The sequence below is a fragment of the Erythrolamprus reginae genome, chromosome 5, assembly GCF_031021105.1.
Source record: "Erythrolamprus reginae isolate rEryReg1 chromosome 5, rEryReg1.hap1, whole genome shotgun sequence".
Classification (NCBI taxonomy): domain Eukaryota; kingdom Metazoa; phylum Chordata; class Lepidosauria; order Squamata; family Dipsadidae; genus Erythrolamprus; species Erythrolamprus reginae.
Window position 1 is genome coordinate 47,919,491 of NC_091954.1, and position 21,445 is coordinate 47,940,935.

Here is a 21,445-nt window from a genome sequence, read left to right on the forward strand (position 1 = left end):
AATACGGCAAGACCTACACATATATGTGTGTGGAATGTGTGTGTGGTGTCTCTCTGTGTGTATTTCATTCAAATATATATGTTGAGCTTAAAAAAAAATAAAAAAATAAGTTTAATAAATTTGGTCAATGGGAGGCAGGAACAGGAAAAATTAATAGGATAAGATACTAAAAATGGATTGGACTTCTTAAGAAGAGATATTAAAAGCACAAATGCAAACAATGCCAGCAGAGAAGAACAAGGTTGGTAGAAGACCAACTGAAAAAAACTAAACAAAACGCTGTAAATGGAAAGAGACCAGGATCACATACAAAAAAGTATAGGCAAGTAGCTCAGAAATGTAAAGTTGGTGTTAGTAATCCAAAAGGCAATGGAACTTGGTGGGGGGTTTTTTCCTTGAAAACATTCTGCTTCTCATCCAAGAAGCTTCTTCAGTTCATCTGAAAATCTGGCGAGAAATGGAACATTTTGAAGCAAAAAGAAAAGAAAAAAAGAGAAGAGAAGAAAAGAAAAAGCATATTTGGAACAACCATGACTTGGTTGATTTAAAGGTAGACATTTAAAGTAATTTTTAAAAATGGCTTCTGCATAAAGGTTTAAAATAAAAGGCTTAATGTTATGGTTAAGCCTAATAGTACACACAAGAATCAGAATATCAGATCCTTATTTCTGTTTTCAATCTATGAGAAAAAGAAAGTCAGCAAGTTGAAGACTGGTCAAAGTAAAAGAATTCCAAAGAATTCTTAAATTCTTAAAAAGATCAGCCTGCAATCAAACTGAAAATTATGAAGGAAGTGTCAGAAATGAATGTGGATTTGTTGTGAACAAATCTTGCCACATCATGCTTGATATATAGTACGTCTTGATTGTCAGTAAAACATCAAGACAAAGTACTACATACTGTATTTTTCGGAGTATAAGACACACCTTTTCCCTGTCTAAAGGAGGTTGAAAATTTGGGTGTGTCTTATACTCCGAATGTAGCTTTTTGAAGCTTTTCCCCCCAACCCAACTAGGTGCGAACGATCTTCCCCGCTCTGAAGCAGCTTTTTTTCTGCCCTAAGTCTTTGCAGGCTTGTTTTCATTCCTACTGCCTCTGAAAAAGGCCTTTTCAACCCTAACCAGTGGATAAAATGTGCTGAAGCTGAATAGAATAAGAACACTAGCCAGATGAATACCTGATAGGTAGATCTCCCCCGCCCCCATTTTCCTTCCCTCAAAGTAAGATATACTCTGAGAAGTGCGGGTAGTTAAGTATGGGCTGGATTGCAAGATTACTAAATCAAAATCATATTCAATGTACTCAAAAATTGGTAAGAGATATCAAGTGAGATGCCACAAGGATCAGTCCTAGATTGCCCTTACTCTTGTTACTATGATTTGGATCAAGAACTAGAAGGAATATTTATTGTATTTACAGATGACACAAAACAGATAGCTAATACCTTAACAAAAAGAAATAAAATTAGAAATGATCTTGATAAAATAAAGAAATGTAATGAAAGTAATGGATTATATTTTCTAATTGTAAATGCAAAGCGCTTCACTAGCAATATGATGCGGTTGCAAAAAAAAGACACTGTAAATGCTATTTAGGCTGTACCAATCAACACAGCATCCATTCACTGGATGTAATAGTTCTGTATTATTCTGCTTTGATAAATCACCATCTTGTGTACTATTTTGGGTGAATAACTTTAGAGGAAGAATTCAGAAAAACTGGAGCAGATTCAGAGAAAGGCACAAATGATCCTGGAAAATACACATTAAGTTACCGAAGAGAATTTGGGTATATTTTGTCTTGGGGGAAACAGCAGAATTTTTTCAAATGATTGAAAGGATTTAACAAAGAAGTCAAGAGCTGTACACAGGTTACAGGAGAGCAGATGCCAATTAAGTATTAGAAAAAATATTCCTGGGTGCTGTTTAACAGTAAAACCAATTATGTAGAGAGAGGGTAGCTTCCCCTTTACAGTACATGTTCAAGTTACAACTTAAAACAACCATAGTTCATTGATGCTTTAATTTTTGCACTGAGCTGGGGGTTGGCATCATAAAGTAGACTAGATCAGGAAACTAATTCCCCAGGAAGACTAGAATTGTATTTTATTGAAATATTCTAGTAACAGTATCTTGCAAGTCTGACTGTTATTGTTTTTTTGCTATTGGCTTCTGGATGGTTACTGTCAGATCATCACCATCATAGCTCCCTATAGTTGGACTCAACAACTGAAATGGCTCTTCAATTTTGTAACTCTACAATGATTTTATTCATTTATCAGATTTAGAATGGTCACCTAACTCAAAACCTGGCAGTATCTCAACAATAATGAGACAATATAGTTAAAAACAGCACTAAAAATCAATAGGCAATTGAGAAATACAGTTGATATTATAACCTTCCAGAAAAGGAAGGGTTTTTAAACCTTTCTAAATGCTAAAAGAGTTGAAGCTAATCATATATTTTATTTATTTACTACATTTAGAATCTACCCATTTCTCTCACAGGTATATGTGTATGGCTATTTTATTTTAGAGGCAGGTATTACAATGGGAAAGGCGGGCCTCTTGGATCCTACTGGAGGACATTGCTTCAAGGAAGGGAGTCAAAACTTTGCCCATCCTGCTAGAGCAGGACTGCCAAACTCCTGAACTGTGGGCTGGATGCGTCATGTACTGATCATCCTGGTTTAGCAAAGTCCCAATATATAATATGATGCCACTGTGACATGAGTTTGACACTCCTGTAATAGAGGATAGGAAAACTAGAGACCATGGGGATGGATTTTCTGAAAAGTAAATAAAACTGGCTGGAATGAATTCCAAAGAAGTAATTAGATCTTTAGCATGATGCTTAGTCCATTTATATCACATTATTTATTTATTTTATTTATTTTATTATTTAGATTTGTATGCCGCCCCTCTCCGCAGACATTTTGGGAGGCATTTTTATCTACATTTGATTATGTATCACCTTTTTTTTTTTTTAGAAGTATACAGATAAGTCTTTCATTTATGACTCTAATGGACCCTACTCAACACAGTTGTAATTTATTATTGTCAAAAATCAGGACATTTATCTGACTGACCTAATTTAATAACCCTTTTTTGTGGTTCTCATTAAGAAAGGCTATAATCATTAAGTGAACTAATGCTTTACTATATGTAGTTTTTCTCATAACTGGAAGAAAGTGCCCATTTTTTTGCAAAGCCATATAAAACATGGTTGTGTGACTGTGGAATACTGAAAGTGTCCATAAACGTGCCTCAAATGCTTAGCATACAAAGTGCAGTCATATGATTGAAGAGGTGGAAAAGCCATCATCAGAATGTCAAATTTGGATCGTAAGTACCTTTGGAAGGATCTGTCATAACTTCAAATGGCCATTAAGTAACCAGTTATAAGTTGAGGACTATCTCTACTGCAACATTTTGGAAATTTTTCATCTAAACTCATTCCTTCTAAGAGCTATAATTAGCTTTTCCTTCTTATACAGGAGAATAGATATGAATGCAAATGGAACTGAAAGTAAGCTTACTTTTCTCCGGTTTTTAAGAATTCTGTCCAAATTCTCTTCATTGACTTTGCCTGCATAATCATAAAAACTTTAAAAAAGAATAAAACAGAAGTTTAAATTATACATTTAATCATAGCAAAGTGTTGTGAAGAAAAACATATAGATGTTGAACAAGCTATTCTTTACTAACTCTTCTGTGTTTCAAGCTGTAGAGAGATTTATGCAATACATAAAAGGTTAGAGAAGACATTCCCCCATTAAAAAAAAAGTTCTTAAGTCTGAATATTCAGCAGAATTCCACAGCAATACATATAGTATACAAATAATGTATCAAAGAAATGTATTATTATTTATTTATTTATTCGATTTCTAGGTTGCCGTTCTCCTGAGACTCAGAGCGGAAATGCTCTTATCAAAAAGAAAAAAAAGGAATATAACAAATCAAGCAACTCTTAATACATGTGGAGCACTGGAAAATATTCCTACCTTTTAATAACTGCCATTCACATGATACAAATTGTTTCCTGATTCACTGAAATGTATATTACTAAGAAAAATCCCTGTTTAACGCAGCATGTTTTAAACAATTTATCCCATTTCATTTTCCAGCATGCATACACTTAATATGCAAAGCATCATATTAATAATATTATGATTATGGCCCCTATTCAGAGAAATGAAGGATTATTTACTTTATAAAACACCTATTTAATTAACTGAAAATGTCCTGGCTAGACAATGTATTATTCGTTTGTTCACAGTATAAATAAAGTCTCGGAAAATAATTCATCGAGTATTTCTGAGGGTTATTTGAAATAAGCTTTCTAAGTAGATGAGTTTAGAGATTTATTTTTATTAATGCAGTATAATCTTGAATAAAAGAACAGATGAAACATCACAAATATACATTCTCTGAATTCATATATTTTAGGTTGTATCTTTTTATTAATTAGATAATTATTTTTCAATACCCCATTGTTAGGGACAGGTTACAGCACAGGAAACATTATAAAAAACTCAGCTCAAAATAAATAAACCAATCTTCCTCCAAATTATAACTAACAGCACTTCAGAGTGAATGTCTTTTGAAATAAAATTTGTCTTCAATGGTCTTTTTGTATTTACATTAGAAATGTATAATGTTGCCCAACACTGAATGGCATACAATAAAAATTCATACAATACAACAGTGGAAGAAAACTAACAATTTAAGAGAATTAAACACATAAATGGAGAAACACTCTGGTTTTCAGAGAACTTTGAAGCTGGGTTGAATACTGTTAACTTGTGGGATAATGTTCCAAAGAGTAACAGAGAGTCCTTGTAAGTACCATGAAGAAGAGCCTTTAAGAATCTTTCTAGACAAAAAGTTTCAACGAGTAGAAGCTTTGAAGTTGCCCTTTAAAGTCAAGTATAACTACCAATCCTAACAAGCAGTCCAGGAGGTACTATGATCAATAGTACTGAAGGACACCAAAAGTGCTAACAGAATCAAAAACCTTTACCCAGGACCTGATAAAAGTCATCTACCAGAGAACCAATGTAATTGGCCCTGAATTCTCTGGAGAAGAGCGGGCTAGAAATCGAAATAATAAATAAATTTCAATCTGTATCATTAGTCTGAATTCTGATGGTAAGGATTCAGATTTTGCTCGACCATCTAAAGATGAGCTGCCACCATTTTCTCAATGATCTTTCTCAATAACCAAACAGAACATTGGAAACAGGAAGAAGAATCCAGATAACTTCAGACGATATAGCCCTGTTTAGCACACTAGATGGGTGGCATAAAAATTAATAAATAAGACCCCTCCCTTCCCACACCTTTTAATATTTCAAATTTAATAAACTTTTTCTAAACAAAAATAAATTAATAAATAAAATAAATTATTTGGAAGCTCCTGATCTCTAATAACATATGGAACTGTATTTTTTATTACTATGATAGTTCATTTACATAACTATGTAATAAAGGCTCAAACAAATCATTTTACCCCCCACAATAGGAACTCTGAAAAACTGAGGAAAATTAATTACTGGTCCAAAATTATCTACTGAATACTATTGTTGATTGAGTATCTAGGTCATTTCAGTTCCATTTAGATGCTTGACCCACTTTGCTATACTGTTGCATTTAGCCCAATGACAACTGGTAAAAGGAATAAAAGTATGTGATAAAAGTAACCTACCTAAAGAGTTTGGAACAAGGCTCATGATTATGGATTTCTGGAAAAAGAAAATACATTTATATTACTCTAAGGAAATAGAGACATTCTAAAAATAATTTAAAGCAATATATCCCTAGCTCATATAGATAGTTCCAAGTTCACAGTCAGCAAATACTTCACTTTTCACAAGAGATATGATGATTTCACATTTATTAAGAACTCCTGAGGAACGCAATGCTGCAAGTTTGGCAGACTTAATCACTTCTCAAAATGGATGTAAAGACTTCATTGCTATTGCCTGCCCACAAAAGTTTCTACAACTGAGTGGATCGCTGTGGAAAGAGAACATGAAATTCCTCTAAAGACAGCAAAGTAGATATGTTGCCAAATCTTTAATACAATATATTTGCTTTAGGAATTTGATTAATATTTTCAAATTATCTTTCTGAATGTGCTAGGAACCATGTCCCACTTAGGGCACATACGGAGGAGAGCTATCTCTACAAAGGATATCTCCTGAAGTTAAAAGAACACCTGCTAGGATTACATGAACTGTTGGCCCTGCCAAAAGTAACAAACAAATTTAAAATAGAATGAAGGTAGGTAGAGACAGAAGAACCAGAGTTGTTGAGAAGCTGTTCTTTTCTCCATCAGGAGAGGTAAGCCACCACTTGATGGCTCTAAAATTTCCATCAAACGTGGAATTTATGAAAATCTATGTATAACCATTTGGTGTCTCTTAAGTCCGTGTTTCTGAAAATATGGCAAAACCAAAAAGCAAAATACAATTTTGACTCAATTTTAAAGAAAGCTGGATAAGAGAGGCACTGACATTTCTACTTCTCCTTCCACTTATACAGAAAAAGTTAAAATAATCACTTTCAAATTTAAGGTTCAATGCCCCATGGATCTGTTACCTTGCAATAATTGTGTGTACTTGAGTATATGTAGTCATATTCATGACTCTGCATGTGTTAAAAATCAGAGACCATATAAACTATACTCAACAAAATAAATCAAATAACAATGCTCGCCTCCTGCCAAAATACTTCCTGGACTCACATCAACTTGAGTTTGTAATCAGAGAATCCACAATCAAATTTTTCATTGTGCAAGCCCTCAAAAGTTGCTTATGCAAGATGGGTAGATATACAAACTGAACAAATCAGCAAGCAAACAAACATGCAATCTACAAGCATATAATCTAAACAAATACAATATTACAATATATTATTAGAGAGGAATTTAATAACGCTTACCAATTACTTGGAGAAATTCTGTGTTGCTAATTTGAGAGTCACTAATACTGAATGTCTCCTCTTGTCTTACCTCTCCTAATAAAAATCCTTCCTGTAAAAAGAAAAATATTTTGATTAAAGGTAGAAAAATAGAAACTGAATTCATTGTTTTCCCTAATGCACTTTTCATAGTTTCACAAAATTAAAAATGGTATTTAGCTTTGTTTCAGCTAGAAAATGTAACATCAGAACAATAGGAATTAATATATAAGTTAAAAAGCATAAATCAGCAGTTCTAGGTCCATTCCTCGTGGGGTGGACATAATTCAGTACAGTACATCCAAGTATGAAAAGTCTGTGATATGAGATGATTCTGTAAACCTCACATTCTGAAAAATTAATGGAGTGCCTAGAGCAGATTTTGAAGGTGTGGGAAATCTTACATAATGTAACCTCCAATAGAATCCCAACGGTCTCCAACAGAATTTAAATATTAAAAAAAGTCAGGCACATATATTTTATTCATTTTTAAAGACATAAAACTTGTACTATTAGTTGTTTGTGGAACTAAACATGCATGCAGAATTTCAGGATTCCAATTGCACTTAAAATAAATAAAATCTATCAATCAGAATAAAGTTGGAATGGATCTTGGAGATCTTCTAGTCCAACCAAGATTATCTACATAGAAATAAGAGCAAGTTTGAAAGTTAGATGTATTCTCTTCCTTTGTAACCATAAAAAGTTTAAAGGCAAACCACACAAAACAGGCAAGATTATAATGCAGCTTAGACATAGTGTGTAAAGTGCAAACTTCTATAAGTTACTTGCTATTTATTTATTTCTGGACTAATTAAGATAGCATTGCACTCCCAATGATAAAGAAATGCCATTCCCCAATCATTTGATTGATGACAAATCAATAAAGATAAAGTTGTGGAGTTGGCTCTGAGTGTTACATATGCATTTGGTAGCTGTTCACTGAAACACTCATCATGAAGTCCAAAGAGGTGTCTATGCAAATGAAAGAATATATCATTAGGCTGAAAAAAGAAAATAAACCCACTAGAGCACAAGTGTCAAACTTGCCATGTCACGTTGCCGTCATGAGTTTCATGACATTTACCCCTTTGCAGAGTTGGCCTGCACATAATGCATCTGGCCCGCAGGTCTCTAGTTTGACACTGTTCACTAGAGAAATAGCGAAAACATTTGAAGTGGCCAAAAGTGGCCAGTCTGGAACATTCTTAAAAAGAATTAACCTGGTAGGCTCAACAACACCAAAAGGCCTGGCAGATCACAGAAGACAACTAAAGTGAAGAACAAGAAAAACACTTTGACAACATCTAGTCAAGTCAAGCACACTCTTGAGGCGGTCACTGTCAAAGTCCATGTTCAGCAGACAGCTTCATGAATGTAAATTCAGAGGCTTCACAACAAGGTGCAAATCCTGGCTAACACTCAAGAATTGAAAGCCAGATTAAATTTTGTCAAAAAACCTACAAAAAGCCCAATTCCGGAGTAAGATTCTTTGGACTGATGAATCAAAGATTAATTTGGCCAGAATGATGGGAAGAGGAAAGGGTGGACAATGGATCATTGGTTGCTTATTGTTAGCCTGGCTGCTGATAAAAGAAGCAGGATGAATTCTGAAGTGTATAGAGTAGTGCTGGCTAGCCTTTTTCTCCTCGGGTGCCAAATAGCGCATGCATGCATGTGCCCACACCCATAATGCAATGCCCCCCATGCATGTGTGTGCCCCCATGAAAAACCCCACCCTGCACACAAGGCCTTGCCCACACTCCACCCTGCCCCTGCCCTAGTAGGCTGGAGACCAGGAATGGCCCTTTCCCAGACTTCCGTTAAGGCCTGTTTTTCATTCTCCCCAAACTCTGGAGGCTTTCCTGGAGCCTAGGGAGGGCAAAAACAGCATCAATGGCCCTCCGGAAGCCAGAAACATCCCATTTCTGGACTTCCAGTAGGCCTGTATTCATCTCTCTGGAGGCTTTCCTGCAGCGTGGGGAGGGCAAAAATTGCCTCCCCCAGCTCCCTGGAGACCGGAAATGCTTCACTTCTGGACTTCTAGTAAGCTGGTTTTTATCCCTCCCCACGTTCCGGAGGCTTTCCTGGACTTGGAAGTGGAAAAATGGCCTCCACTGGCCCTCCTGAGGCTGGGAACAGCCCATTTCTGGACTTCTGTAGGCTTGTTTTTCACCCTTCCAGGACCTGCTTGCGAGCCCTGTACTTACCTATCATCCAAAACAGGCCATGTGGAGACTCCTGGGAGGGGAGGATTGGCGGACCTGTACACATGCACAGTGAATATCACCTAGCGCAGTGATGGTGAATCTTTTTTCCCATGGGTGCCGAAAAAGTGTGCGCACATGCTATTGCCCACACCCATAATTCAATGCCTGGGGAGGGTGAAAACAGCCTCACCCTCCCCTTGGAGGCCCTCTGGAGCCTAGAAATGGCCTGGTTCCAACTTCTGGTGAGCCCGGTAGGCCCATTTCCCAAGTTTTGGTGGGTCCAATAGGACCTTTTTTCACCCTACCCAGGCTCCAGAGCAGTGATGATGAACTTTTTTCCCCCTCAGGTGCCGACAGGTGCTGAGTGCCCACACCCACAATTCAATGCCTGGGGATGGTGAAAACAGCTTTCCCTCCCCGCTGGGGGCCGGAAATGTCCTTTTACTCAAATTCTGGTAGGCATGGTAGGCTGGTGTTTTGCCCTCCCCAGGCCCCAAAGGCTTCCCTGGAGCCTGGGGAGGGTAAAAACATCCTCCCATCCCTGCAGAGGCTCTTGGAAGCCAAAAACGCCCTCCGAGAGCCTCTGTATAAGTCAAAAATCAGCTGGCCAGCACACACATGCACATTGGAGCTGACTTAGGGCAATGGCTCGCATGCCAGCAGATATAGCTCCGCATACCATCTGTGGCACCAGTGCCATAGGTTCGCCATCACTGTTTTAAAGGCTTCCCTAGAGCCTGGATGTTCTGTCTGGGTCCCCCCAGACGCCAACACCAACCAAAAAGAGTATCCAGACACACTGGTAAAAAGCAAAGGCAGTTTATATACTGGAAAGCAAACACAGGTAACAAAAACTGTTCTTACAGACAGGAACACGATGCAGTTTCACAGAGGTTTCACGAAGGCCAGGCAATAAAACAGGATTCTTGCTGGCAAAAACAACTCTGGAGATAATAAAACCCACGCCTCCCCCAAGTCTTCCAGGCCACAAGCCAAGATCAGAGATGCCAAGAATCGAAGCAAGGTCACAGGACTCCCAGTTGATAACTCTCCACGAGACTGTAAGGGCGGGCCTGCCTTTTCAACCCTGCTGAGGAGAACCACATCCAAACCCACCTGTTGCCAATTCAGGGATGGAAATATCTTTCTAATTGGCCCCTTCTTTGAGCTGCACGTCTCTGCTACTACTAGCTGGGGAGAGCCCCCCCCGGGGGTCTCAGGCTGCTCTCCCTCCTCCTCCTCCTGACGTTCCTCTCCCCCGTCTGCCTGGTCCTCCCCCTCCTGGTCACTGTCCTCCTCCTCTGGGCATGGATCCGGCAGAGCTCCAGCCGGTCCCTGAGGAGCCTCAGGCTGAATCACAACACTGGACAAGGCAAAATGCCCTTCTCCATTCCCCCAGAGGCCCTCTGTAAGCTGAAAATGCCCTCCCATAGCCTCTGTGTGAGCTGAAAATCAACTGGGCAGCATGCACATGCCTGTTGGAGCTGAGCTAGGGCAACGGCTTGTGTGCGAGCAAATATTGCTCTGTGTGCCAGTTGTGGCACCCGTGCCATAGGTTTGCCATCAATGACCTAGGGCAATGGTACGCCCACTCACAGAGACCCTTAAAGACCCTTGCACTCCTAACCCCTAATTCAGGTGTCTTCAAACTTGCCAGCTTTAAGACTAGTGGACTTCAACTGCCAGAATTCCTCCTCCGTCATGCTAGATGGGATAATTAGAAGATAAAAACACCTCCATTTTTACGAAAAAGGACTGTTCCCCCCCCTCCTTTTTTTGCAAAAATGGGATGGGCAAAGGGTCTGGGAAGCCTGCAGAGAATTCCTGGGTGCTGGGAGATGGCAAAAAGGGGGGGCATTTTTGCCATCCCCCAGCATCCAGAAGCTCTCTGCAGATTTCCCAGATTCTCTGTCCAACCCATTTTTGCAAAAAAGGAGCCTATTTTTCACAAAAATGGGATGCGGGGGTGGGCCTTTGGGACAGCAAAAATGACTGTATTTGGTGTATAAGTCACACTGACATTTCCACCTGCTTTTCTTTTTTTGGGGGGGGGGGGATGCATCTTATACTCTGAAAAATACAATATTACTAAAGCATTCAATATGTCATCTCATGAAGAGCTTTTGGTTCTATTGAGACTGATGCATTGCAAAGAAGATACTTTTATGAAAATAGAAAAAATATTGCCCTCCTGGAATGGATCCAAAATATGCCACTTGAAAAGAGTTGTAAAAATGAGATGAAACAGTGTATTTCCAAATAATCCAGATCTAATGATAAAGGATCAAATTAATTTTATCTTGCTACTAATAAATACTATATGGATCAATTCTCTCTTTTTCTTCTATTTTAATCACTATAATGTATAAATATTTCAATTAAATTGGGAGTTGCAAATAATTGCTTTATCCTAAATAATTCTATTCTGTTTTGAATAAAAAAATCAAAAACATTCATGTAGGAGAAGCAGGAGACCCTGATTCTTACAGAAAAGCATACGAAACAGCAACACACAGATATAAATGTGAAAATATATTTTGCATTATCTGCATATGACAATAAGTTTTCACATTAGCTAATGGCTAATTTTACTTATCAAAACATCATTCTCTATATTTTGCTTAACCAAAAATTATCTGCATTAACAAACCTTTCCTTTATCAAAAACCAAGAATAAAACTGTATTCTTCTAGCAGTACAACAATACAAATTTGGCAGGTGAAGTTTCTAAGCAATACAGCTAAATTGCAATTTGCAACTCTCCAGAGGATAAACATAATTTCTTTCCATTGTCAACTAGTATTTTTGTCAAGTGGAATACAGAAAACAGCATTCATCAGTGTGTCCTTTAGCTTCAAGCAGAATTATCATTCTTCCCCTATGACTTTTTTCCTCAACAGAATTCTCTTTGTTGTAACAAATAGAAGAAAGTTACAGATATTTGGAACAAATAAGGATCTAAAATTAAAATATTTCATTAGAATGGATACAAACTGGTTTGGAAAAGCATGGTGGACTCTCACATAAAATGAAAGAAGTCTCCAAGAAGCCATGATAGCATTACAGTGACGTAACTATGTAGTGTCATGGCATCTGATACAAGTAGATAAATGGAATTATTTGCATGATTATAGCAATTACCTTTCTCTTGGCCTCACTGCAAAAAGGTATGCACACATGCAATTCTGTTTCCACATCACAGTTAATGTGAGCAGAGTTTAAACCTTTATCAGTCCAGTAACTAAACTTTTGTAATACAGTGTTCCCTCGAATTCCGCGGGGGATGCGTTCCGAGACTGCCCGCAAAAGTCAAATTTCCGCGAAGTAGAGATGCGGAAGTAAATACACCATTTTTGGCTATGGACAGTATCACAAGCCATCCCTTAACACTTAAAACCCCTAAATTACCATTTCCCATTCCCTTAACAACCATTTATTCACCATTATTACTGGTACTCACCACTGAATAAGGCACTTAGTGATCCTGATATTTATAAACATAATTATTTATTAACAATAATTATTTTTTTTGTTATTTATTTGCAAAAATCATTAGTTTGGCGATGATGTAGGACGTCATCGGATGGGGAAACCCATGGTATAGGAAAAAAACTGCGAAGTATTTTTTAATTACTATTTTTTGAATAACCGTGGTATAGGCTATTCGCGAAGTTCGAACCCGCAAAAATCGAGGGAACACTGTAATCTAAATTTTTATTACATTTTTATCCCCCTGGATGGCTTACAAAACAATCCGAGGATTTATTCATGTTCACACAGCCAGCGTCTCTCTTTTGTGATATTTCCAAAATGAAGAAAAACTTTTTTCTGGGCAAGGCATACACTTTTTCCTTTAGTAATACTGAAGAAAAGATATTATAAAAATTCTATTTGACAAACCTGTGTGCATGTGGACTGTTGGTGGAGACTGTCCAGCCCACGTTATGTTACTGTACTATAGGATATTCATGCCTATATACCCTGCCTCTTTTATTCTGGCAGATTTGACAATACTTGTATGTTGCTCCTTTTTCCAGATTATATGTTTTTCAAAACCCAGACTATAGCAAAATATGGTGCAACTCTCCTGACCATAGTGGACACAGCTGAACCACTTAAAGATTTGGTTTCCCCAGTGATTGTGCCTCTTGCTTCTCCTCCAGGAAGGAGGGATTTGCACAAATGTGAGCCTATGGAAAACAAAAGCCAAGACACACAGGGGCCACTAGAGGACCCAGCAGAGGAGATACAGTGTTCCCTCGATTTTTGCGGGTTCAAACTTCGCAAATAGCCTATACCACGGTTTTTCAAAAAATATTAATTAAAGAATACTTCGTGGTTTTTTTCTATACCACGGTTTTTCCTGCCCGATGATGTCATACGTCATCGCCAAACTAGTAATTTTTGCAAATAAATAACAAAAAAAAAATTGTTAATAAATACTTATGTTTATAAATATCAGGATCACTAAGCATCTTATTCAATGGTGAGTACCAGGTCTTATATTGCCTCGAAACAATAGTTTGACAAAGGACTGTGTAGAAGCCAAGAAAGCTTTCACCTTGACTTATAAGCTGTAGAAAAGTGAGACTGGGAATTGCGACAAAACATCTTGTTACCCTCAAAAACCAATATAAGCAACTAATTGCTCTTAAGAAAAGACAAGATGCAAGGTCCTCCCGGGAACAGCTTATTGGGGCCGCAAAGTAAAAGAACTCCTCTCTATTCTGGCATTTAATAGCTAGACACTCAGATAGAATACATACTCCATTCGACGTTCCCATACCTCCTAACACCTGGGAACTTCACTTTCAGAGGATGTACGAAGACCCATCTAGTGAGAGTATAAGCTCTACAATGAAGGACTCAGAGTCTGAAATCAAATCGCACATCGGCCAATTCAAGTCTGTCAAAGAGCCAGGAGCTGACTTGGTTACCTCAGAAATATTGAAGAATAACTTGAGTGGTGGAAGCCAGTTTTGGCGGCACTATTCACGTATGTTGATTCCACTGGCTATGAACCAGAGAATTGGGGCTTGGCAATTGTGGTTCCAATTTTTAAAAGGGGAAAAAGGGATGATCCTGCCAATTATAGACCAATAAGTCTATTAAATATAATTAGCAAACTTTACGCCAAATATCTACAAGACAAGCTAAAGGAGTGGCTGGATTTTGAGAACTGAGGAACAAGCAGGCTTTAGAGAGGGAAGAGGCACTATTTATCAGTGCTTAGTTCTCCACCACCTCATTGAAAAATACATTTCAAATAGTCCCGTATCACTATATGCTGAATTTATAGATCTCAAGGCAGCCTTTGATTCAGTTACTAGGACTAAATTATGGGAGAAGCTGGAAGCTGCTTCCATTGACCAAAGGCTTCTTCATCTACTACATGCACTACATACCAAAACGTCCCTCAAGATGAGGTGTAATATGCAAGGGTCCCTCTCAAAGCCAGTTAAAACTGAAAAGGGGGTTAAACAGGGGTTCATCTTGCCCCCCCCTGCTTTTAAACTTTTATATAATTGATATGGCAAAATAATTGAACAAACCAAATTACCACCCCGAAGCACAACCCTTTTGCTCTATGCAGAGCAAAGTGTATAGAGGTGACCGAAACATCGTCCTTTTGCTCTATGCAAATGACGCCGTGATCCTCTCCAGGACGTCAGTAGGCTTTAAAAGAGCCTTGCGAGCCCTTCTTCAGTACTGTAATAATAAAACCTGAGTATAAATTATGAAAAAGCAAAGATCATGACCTTTGCAAAAAGGCCAAAACCTTACTAATGATATCTAGATGGGCATAAAATAGACCAGGTAACCACCTTCAAATACCTGGGGGTGGTCTTTCAGGCCAATGGCTCAAGGAAAGCACATGGAGAATATGCAGCTGCCTTGGGCCAAATATCAGCAAGCTCCATTCTCAATTTTTTCCACACAAAGAGAAGTTACTATGTTCCTGCTGCTATTAAGCTTTTTATGACTAAGTTGCTAGCTCAGCTCCTTTATGGGTCCTTGCTTGGACCGCCAACTTCAGCTTCACACTTTACACCAGTCGAAATAGTTCAATCCAAATTTATTAGAGCAATTCTCCAGATGCCATGTTGCGTTTCAAACGCACTTCTGCACCTGGAGACTGGATTGATAAAAGTCGAAGTTAAAGCTTAATTTTTTTCCACAAGGTCTTGCTCCATTAATCCTTCACAACAAATTTTCCTCCTCATGGTTTAAGGCCGTCGAGTTCAATATTTACAAATTAGACTTCTCCCCCACTTCAATACTTGAAATGAACTATGATCTAGCAAGACAAACCTTGCGACAAAGGGTGGAGGGCATCAAGAGGCAGGAGGACGTAAATAAAGCTCCACTGTTTCTGGCCCCAGATGCCACTAGATGTGTTGTGGCTCCTGCCAGATATCTTAGACAGCTGGAATCAGCAAACCACCGAAAAGCACTTGCTCTTATACAGTGCCATGCGCTTCCATCCGCCGTTTTGTATGGCATTTACAAAAGAATACCATTCATTTGGCCTTGCGGCTTAGGAGAGGTGGAGACTAAGGGATACATGATTCTGAAATGCTCCTTTTATACATACATATGGATTTTATCATGGATTTTATCTGTTATTTATCATTTTATCCTACAACTTTTGATTGTGTATTCACTGAGTGTTTTTATTTGTTTTGGTCTTTGAGTGTAATAATAAATTTGAAATTTGGTGCAACTCAAAGTCAAATATATATATAATCATAACTGTAATATATTTTTATATCAAGTATTACAATTATTTATATCACTTTTTAAATTGTTTTCAGTTGTATCTTCTAACATCGACTATAATAAATATTTATTCAAAACACTATACAGTGGAACCCCGACATAAGAGCTGCTCTACTTAAGAGCAACTCGAGATAAGAGCTGGGAGGGAAGAGATATTTTTGTTCTACTTACAAGCCCAAATTCGAGATACAAGCGCCAAGGAGCTGTCTCCTGAAGCCAAACGCTAACTTCCGCGTTCGGCTTCAGGAGACAGCTGCGAAGCGGCGCGCGTGTTTTAAAAGGTTGCAGCCGGCCTGGGGGGCTCGGGGGGTGCTTGCAGCTTTCTTTCTTGCTCTTTTTCTTTCTCTCTTTTACCTTCCCTTCCTCTATTTCTTCTTTTCTTTCTCCTTCCCACCTTCTTCCCTCCCTCCCTCCCTTCACTCATTCCTCTCTTACTCTCCCCTTTCATAAGTTTCCTTGCTTCCTTCCTCTGTTCCTGTCCCTTCCCTCTTTCCTTCCTTCCCACCCTCCGTCCATTTATTCACCCATTCCTCTCTTGATCGCTTAAAGCCGGTCCCTGGTGCAAAAAGGGTTGGGGACCTCTGTCCTACAGGATTGGGTGGCAGAGAAGTTGAACATATGTAAATTTAAAAGTTTAAGAAAGTTTACAAGTTAAGTGAAAGAAACTTCATTATTCATTTATATGTACATGTACATTTCTTCATTAAAAACATGTCTTTCTGCATAATTTAGACTAACTTTGTGAGTTTTTTGAGGGCTGGAACCAATTAAAATTATTTACATTAATTCCTATGGGGAAAAGTCGTTCGAGATAAGAGCTGCTCGACTTAAGAGCCCAGGTCCGGAACGAATTAAACTCGTATCTCGAGGTACCACTGTATTGTATTCCCTTCTTGGTCATAAGACATGGCATATAAAAGTTATATATACATATATTATATATTATATTATATTATATATAATTTATAGAGTCAACCCATTTCATGAGCAAGTGATTCTGGGTGGCAAGCAACAAATTATGGAATTTGTCAACCAATCAAAATCCTAAAGACTCTAAGCAATTTACAGAACTTAACATTAAACTAATAAAATAATTAAAACATTAAACTAATAAAGTAATTAAAATCTGGTTAAATTGCCATTTACAGCAATGCTAAAAGTATTTTTATCTTTACTGAAAGTGACGATGGTGCTTATAATTAATCCCTGAAGGAAACCCCTGGGTTCACCTGCTTCCAGAAGGCCATGAGGGTAGGAGGTATCCTTTGCTCAAGAGACAATATATTTCCAAGGAAGAAAGCTTTTAAAAAGAGCACTTGGTGTTGCACTTGCTACCCCCAAACTCTCTGACAAGTGAGGACTCAAGAGCAGGGACTCTGTCAACTTCTAAAGTGGACCAGAAAAAAGAAACTCAGGATGAACTAATTCTACTTCATTATAAGGCTAAATTAACAGAATTGTATAAGTCTGAAAGTACAACTCTCCTGTCATCTTTTTTTACTTTGATTACTTAGGATGGATCATTTCTAAGTTTCTTTCTCTGCCTGTTTCAATTTAGTGGTGGGCTCATCCTCAGGTCATTCTTCCATTCCATTGCATGCTTCTTGTTCTGACAAGCAGAAAGTGTTGGGAAAGCAAGTCCCTACGATAGCCTGAATATGACCCATTGAGTTCAGTTAAAGCAAGCAGATATTTGTTTGGTAACAGCAATTTAGGGCGACGCTGGAGATAGATGATCACTTTAAAGATATAACAAAGCCATGGTCAGATTAAGTACAGAATATTGTGAGCCAAAAAACCTCACACAGTTCATAGTTACTAAGAATCAGCACTCACTTGATGGCCCATAAATAAAAACAGAATGACTAAGATTTGAATTAAACCATCACCAGCATCCATTGGTGATCAGCATGTATGCCATTGGGTCCTGGATTATAATAATTGGAGTTTCCATGTAGGTCTTCAAGAGTAGACACAAATACACATCTAATTTAATCAGTGTGACAACAGATATGAGTGATGTTAAGGTTGCCAACTGGTATACTAAAAGCTATGAATCTCCTAGAGAAAGTGTCTACTTATTCTTCAAGCAAGAACTCTGAATCTAGGAGGAATCTCCAAATTGTGACCTTGCTCTTTTGACCTCTCCTATCAAGAGTTTTTTTTAAAACTTACTCTGCAGTCAGATGACATCCAAATCTACAGCTACTCCATCTTGTTTGGGTTGAGTTTGAGTCTGGTTTTCCCTACCCAGGCCCTGAAAGCTTATAGGTATTAAGTTATGATTTCCACTGTATTGTTCAATGGGCACCCAGGGTAGAAATAGGCATATCTGGAAATCTTCTTCATATTGATGATAGTTCACTCTGAATTAATATATGACTCTCCCAGAAGTTTCGTACTAGGGTTAAATAGGATTGGGAAAGAGGTGAACCCTGAGGCATTCCATATCAAAAGGTCTGTGAATCTGATCCTTTCTCTACAACTAACTGGAACCACCTGGTTAGTTAGGAATACAATGATTCCCAGGTGTGGTCTGGGAGGATGTTTTGATTGGCAATACTGAAAGGTGCCAAGAGATCTAGGGGGACAAATATGCCCAACACTGTTTCATGCACTTCTATCTCATGAAAAGAGATAGGGAGTACAAATAGTCCTCGATTTACAGCCACAATTGAGCCCAAAACTTCTGGTTGATAAGTGAGTCAGTTGTTAAGTGAATTTTGCTCCATTTTATAACTTTTGCCATAATGGTTAAGCAAATCACTGCAGTAATTAAATTGGTAACCTGGATGTTAAGTGTATCTGGCTTCCACATTGAATTTGTCAGAAGGTTGCAAAAAGATGATCACAGGATACTGCAACCATTATAAATAAGTTGTTATAGATATAACATCTGAATTTTAATCAGGTAAACATGGGGATGCTATAATAGTTTTAAAAAATGGTTTTAAGTCAACCCCCTCCAGTACCATTATAATTTTGTAAATTGAGGACTATCTATAGTGTCAAATTTTATTAGATTTACCAGCTTCTTGAAGAGTGGGGGAATTGGTACCTTTTTAATAAATACTAAAATATAACCGTAATACAAAGCATTAGACTAATAAGGTGTGGATAGCTATACAACGAATCCACAGAGATGTTCTGGAAAAGCAGCTTATTACCAATTTCTAGAAAGCCATGAAAGCAGGGACCATGCTAAAAAGCATGTTTATATTTTTCCCTTTGATATGTATAAAATCAGTTTGTTTTTCTACTAGGACATAACAACATGTTATAGATACAATAACATATATCATTTATAATTATTTAAATTTAAAATATCCCAGGAAAATGAAGTTGTAATCAGGCCTATTCTGATTAAATAAATAGTTCACAAATAGAAACATTCAGATTAGTAGTAAGCCTTGTCTGGCTTGTCTCCTTCACTCCAAAGTTGTTGACTACAATCCTGATCTAACTTCAATTCTCTACACTGGCTCGTCTATTACACAGGAGAGCTAATGAATATGAAATAAGAAAATGATTTCCTTACAACACTATTGGAGAATCAGGACTGAGGCTTACTACAGTTAATAATACTAATGTTTTATATTTTAGTATTTATTAACACATCTAGATTCTCACTGGGTTTAAGTGGAAATAAATCATATAAATAACTGGTAATCAAAGGATTGCCTTTAGAAACAATATAAAGATGCAGTATTATTAACATTATCCTACAGATTCTGGTTAGTTGTACTTATCTCGCAAGCAATAGTAATGGCATCATCTCTTGCTTACAAATTTCTTGTCTTCTTACCTGTTCTCCCAAAAAGGTTATGTGCTATAATCTTAAATATGTTGCTTTAACTTAGATAATTAAGCTAACCCAAGCATTGCAGAAACCAGAAGTTTGTACCAATATATCCATAATCCAAGCATATTGATTGTCTCCCTGCCCCCTTTGAAAGTTCCTGTTCAACATAGTAAGAGAATGATTTCCAAATCTTTGAAAGGCTAGTGATGTTCCACTTGAAAACCATCATGGATCCACTGTTAGACCCCCTGCAATTTGCATAACGAGCAAATAGATGGACAGATGATTCTGTTAATATGGCTCTACACTACAACCTTCAACATCTTGAATCTCCAATGACCTACGCTAGGGTCCTCTTTGTAGACTTCAGTTCAGCATTCAATACCATCATACATTCTCTTAACCAAACTAAATCAGCTAGCGGTACTTGAACACACTTGTAAGTAGATCACAAGCTTCCTAACAGGAAGCAGGTGAAGCTAGGAAAAATCACATCAGATACATTTACAATTAGCACAGGTGCCCCCCAAGGCTGTGTACTTTCACCACTTCTCTTCTCTCTCTACACTAATGACTGCATCTCAAACGATCCATCTGTTAAACTACTGAAGTTTGCAGATGATACAACAGTGATTGGACTCATTCGAGACAATGATGACAGGAGGTTGAACAACTATCCTTGTTGTGTGACCAGAACAATCTAGAACTGAACACACTCAAAACCGTAGAAATGGTGAGACTTTAGGAAAAACCCTTCCACCCTTCCACCTCTCACAATACTAGACAACACAGTATCAACAGTAGAGAACTTCAAATTTCTAGGTTCTATCATATCTCAAGACCTAAAATGGTCACCTAACATCAAAAACATCATCAAAAAATCACAACAAAGAATGTTCTTTCTGCACCAGCTCAGGAAGCTCAAACTGCCCAAGGAGATGCTGAAACAGTTCTACAGAGGAATCATTGAATCTGTCATCGGCACCTCTAAAACTGTCTGGTTTGGTGCTGCAACCCAACAGGACCGACACAGACTTCAGAGGATAATCAGAACTGCAGAAAAAACAATTGCTGCCAACCTGCCTTCCATTGAGGACCTGTATACTGCACGAGTCAAAAAGAGGGCGGGGAAAATATTTACTGACCCCTCGCATCCTGGACACAAACTGTTTCAACTCCTATCCTCAAAACGTCGCTACAGAGCATTGCACACCAAGACAACTAGACACAAGAACAATTTTTTCCCGAATGCCACCACTCTACTAAACAAATAATTCCCTCAACACTGTCAGACTTTTTACTATATCTGCACTTCTATTTCTATTAGTTTTTCTCATCATTCCTATCATCCTTTTCCTCCCACTTAGGACTGTATGACTGTAACTTCTTGTTTATATCCTAAGATTTTTATTAATATTGATTGTTTCTTCATTGCTTATTTGACCTCTATGACAATCATTAAGTGTTGCACCACATGATTCTTGACAAATGTATCTTTTTCTTTTGTGTACACTGAGAGCATCTGCACCAAGACAAATTGCTTGTGTGTCCAATCACACTTGGCCAATAAAATTCTATTCTATTCTATTCTAAATTATTGTTATTATTATTATTGAGAGTAGGAATTGAAACAGTTTATGTCCAGGGTGCGAGGGGTCAGTAAATATTTTCACAGCCTTTTTGACTCGATG

At 37.8% G+C, this 21,445-nt stretch overlaps 1 protein-coding gene across 1 annotated transcript in view; it reads right to left on the reverse strand.

Moving 5' to 3' along the window:
* Positions 1–21,445, reverse strand: part of ABRAXAS2 (abraxas 2, BRISC complex subunit) — a 35,015-nt gene that overhangs the window by 12,532 nt on the left and 1,038 nt on the right. The window contains exons 2-4 of the mRNA XM_070752501.1: positions 6,945–7,035; positions 5,707–5,743; positions 3,539–3,605 (exon numbers count right to left, since the gene is read on the reverse strand). Of these exons, the coding sequence (XP_070608602.1) occupies positions 3,539–3,605; positions 5,707–5,743; positions 6,945–7,035 (195 nt within the window). The remainder of the gene's footprint in view (positions 1–3,538; positions 3,606–5,706; positions 5,744–6,944; positions 7,036–21,445) is intronic.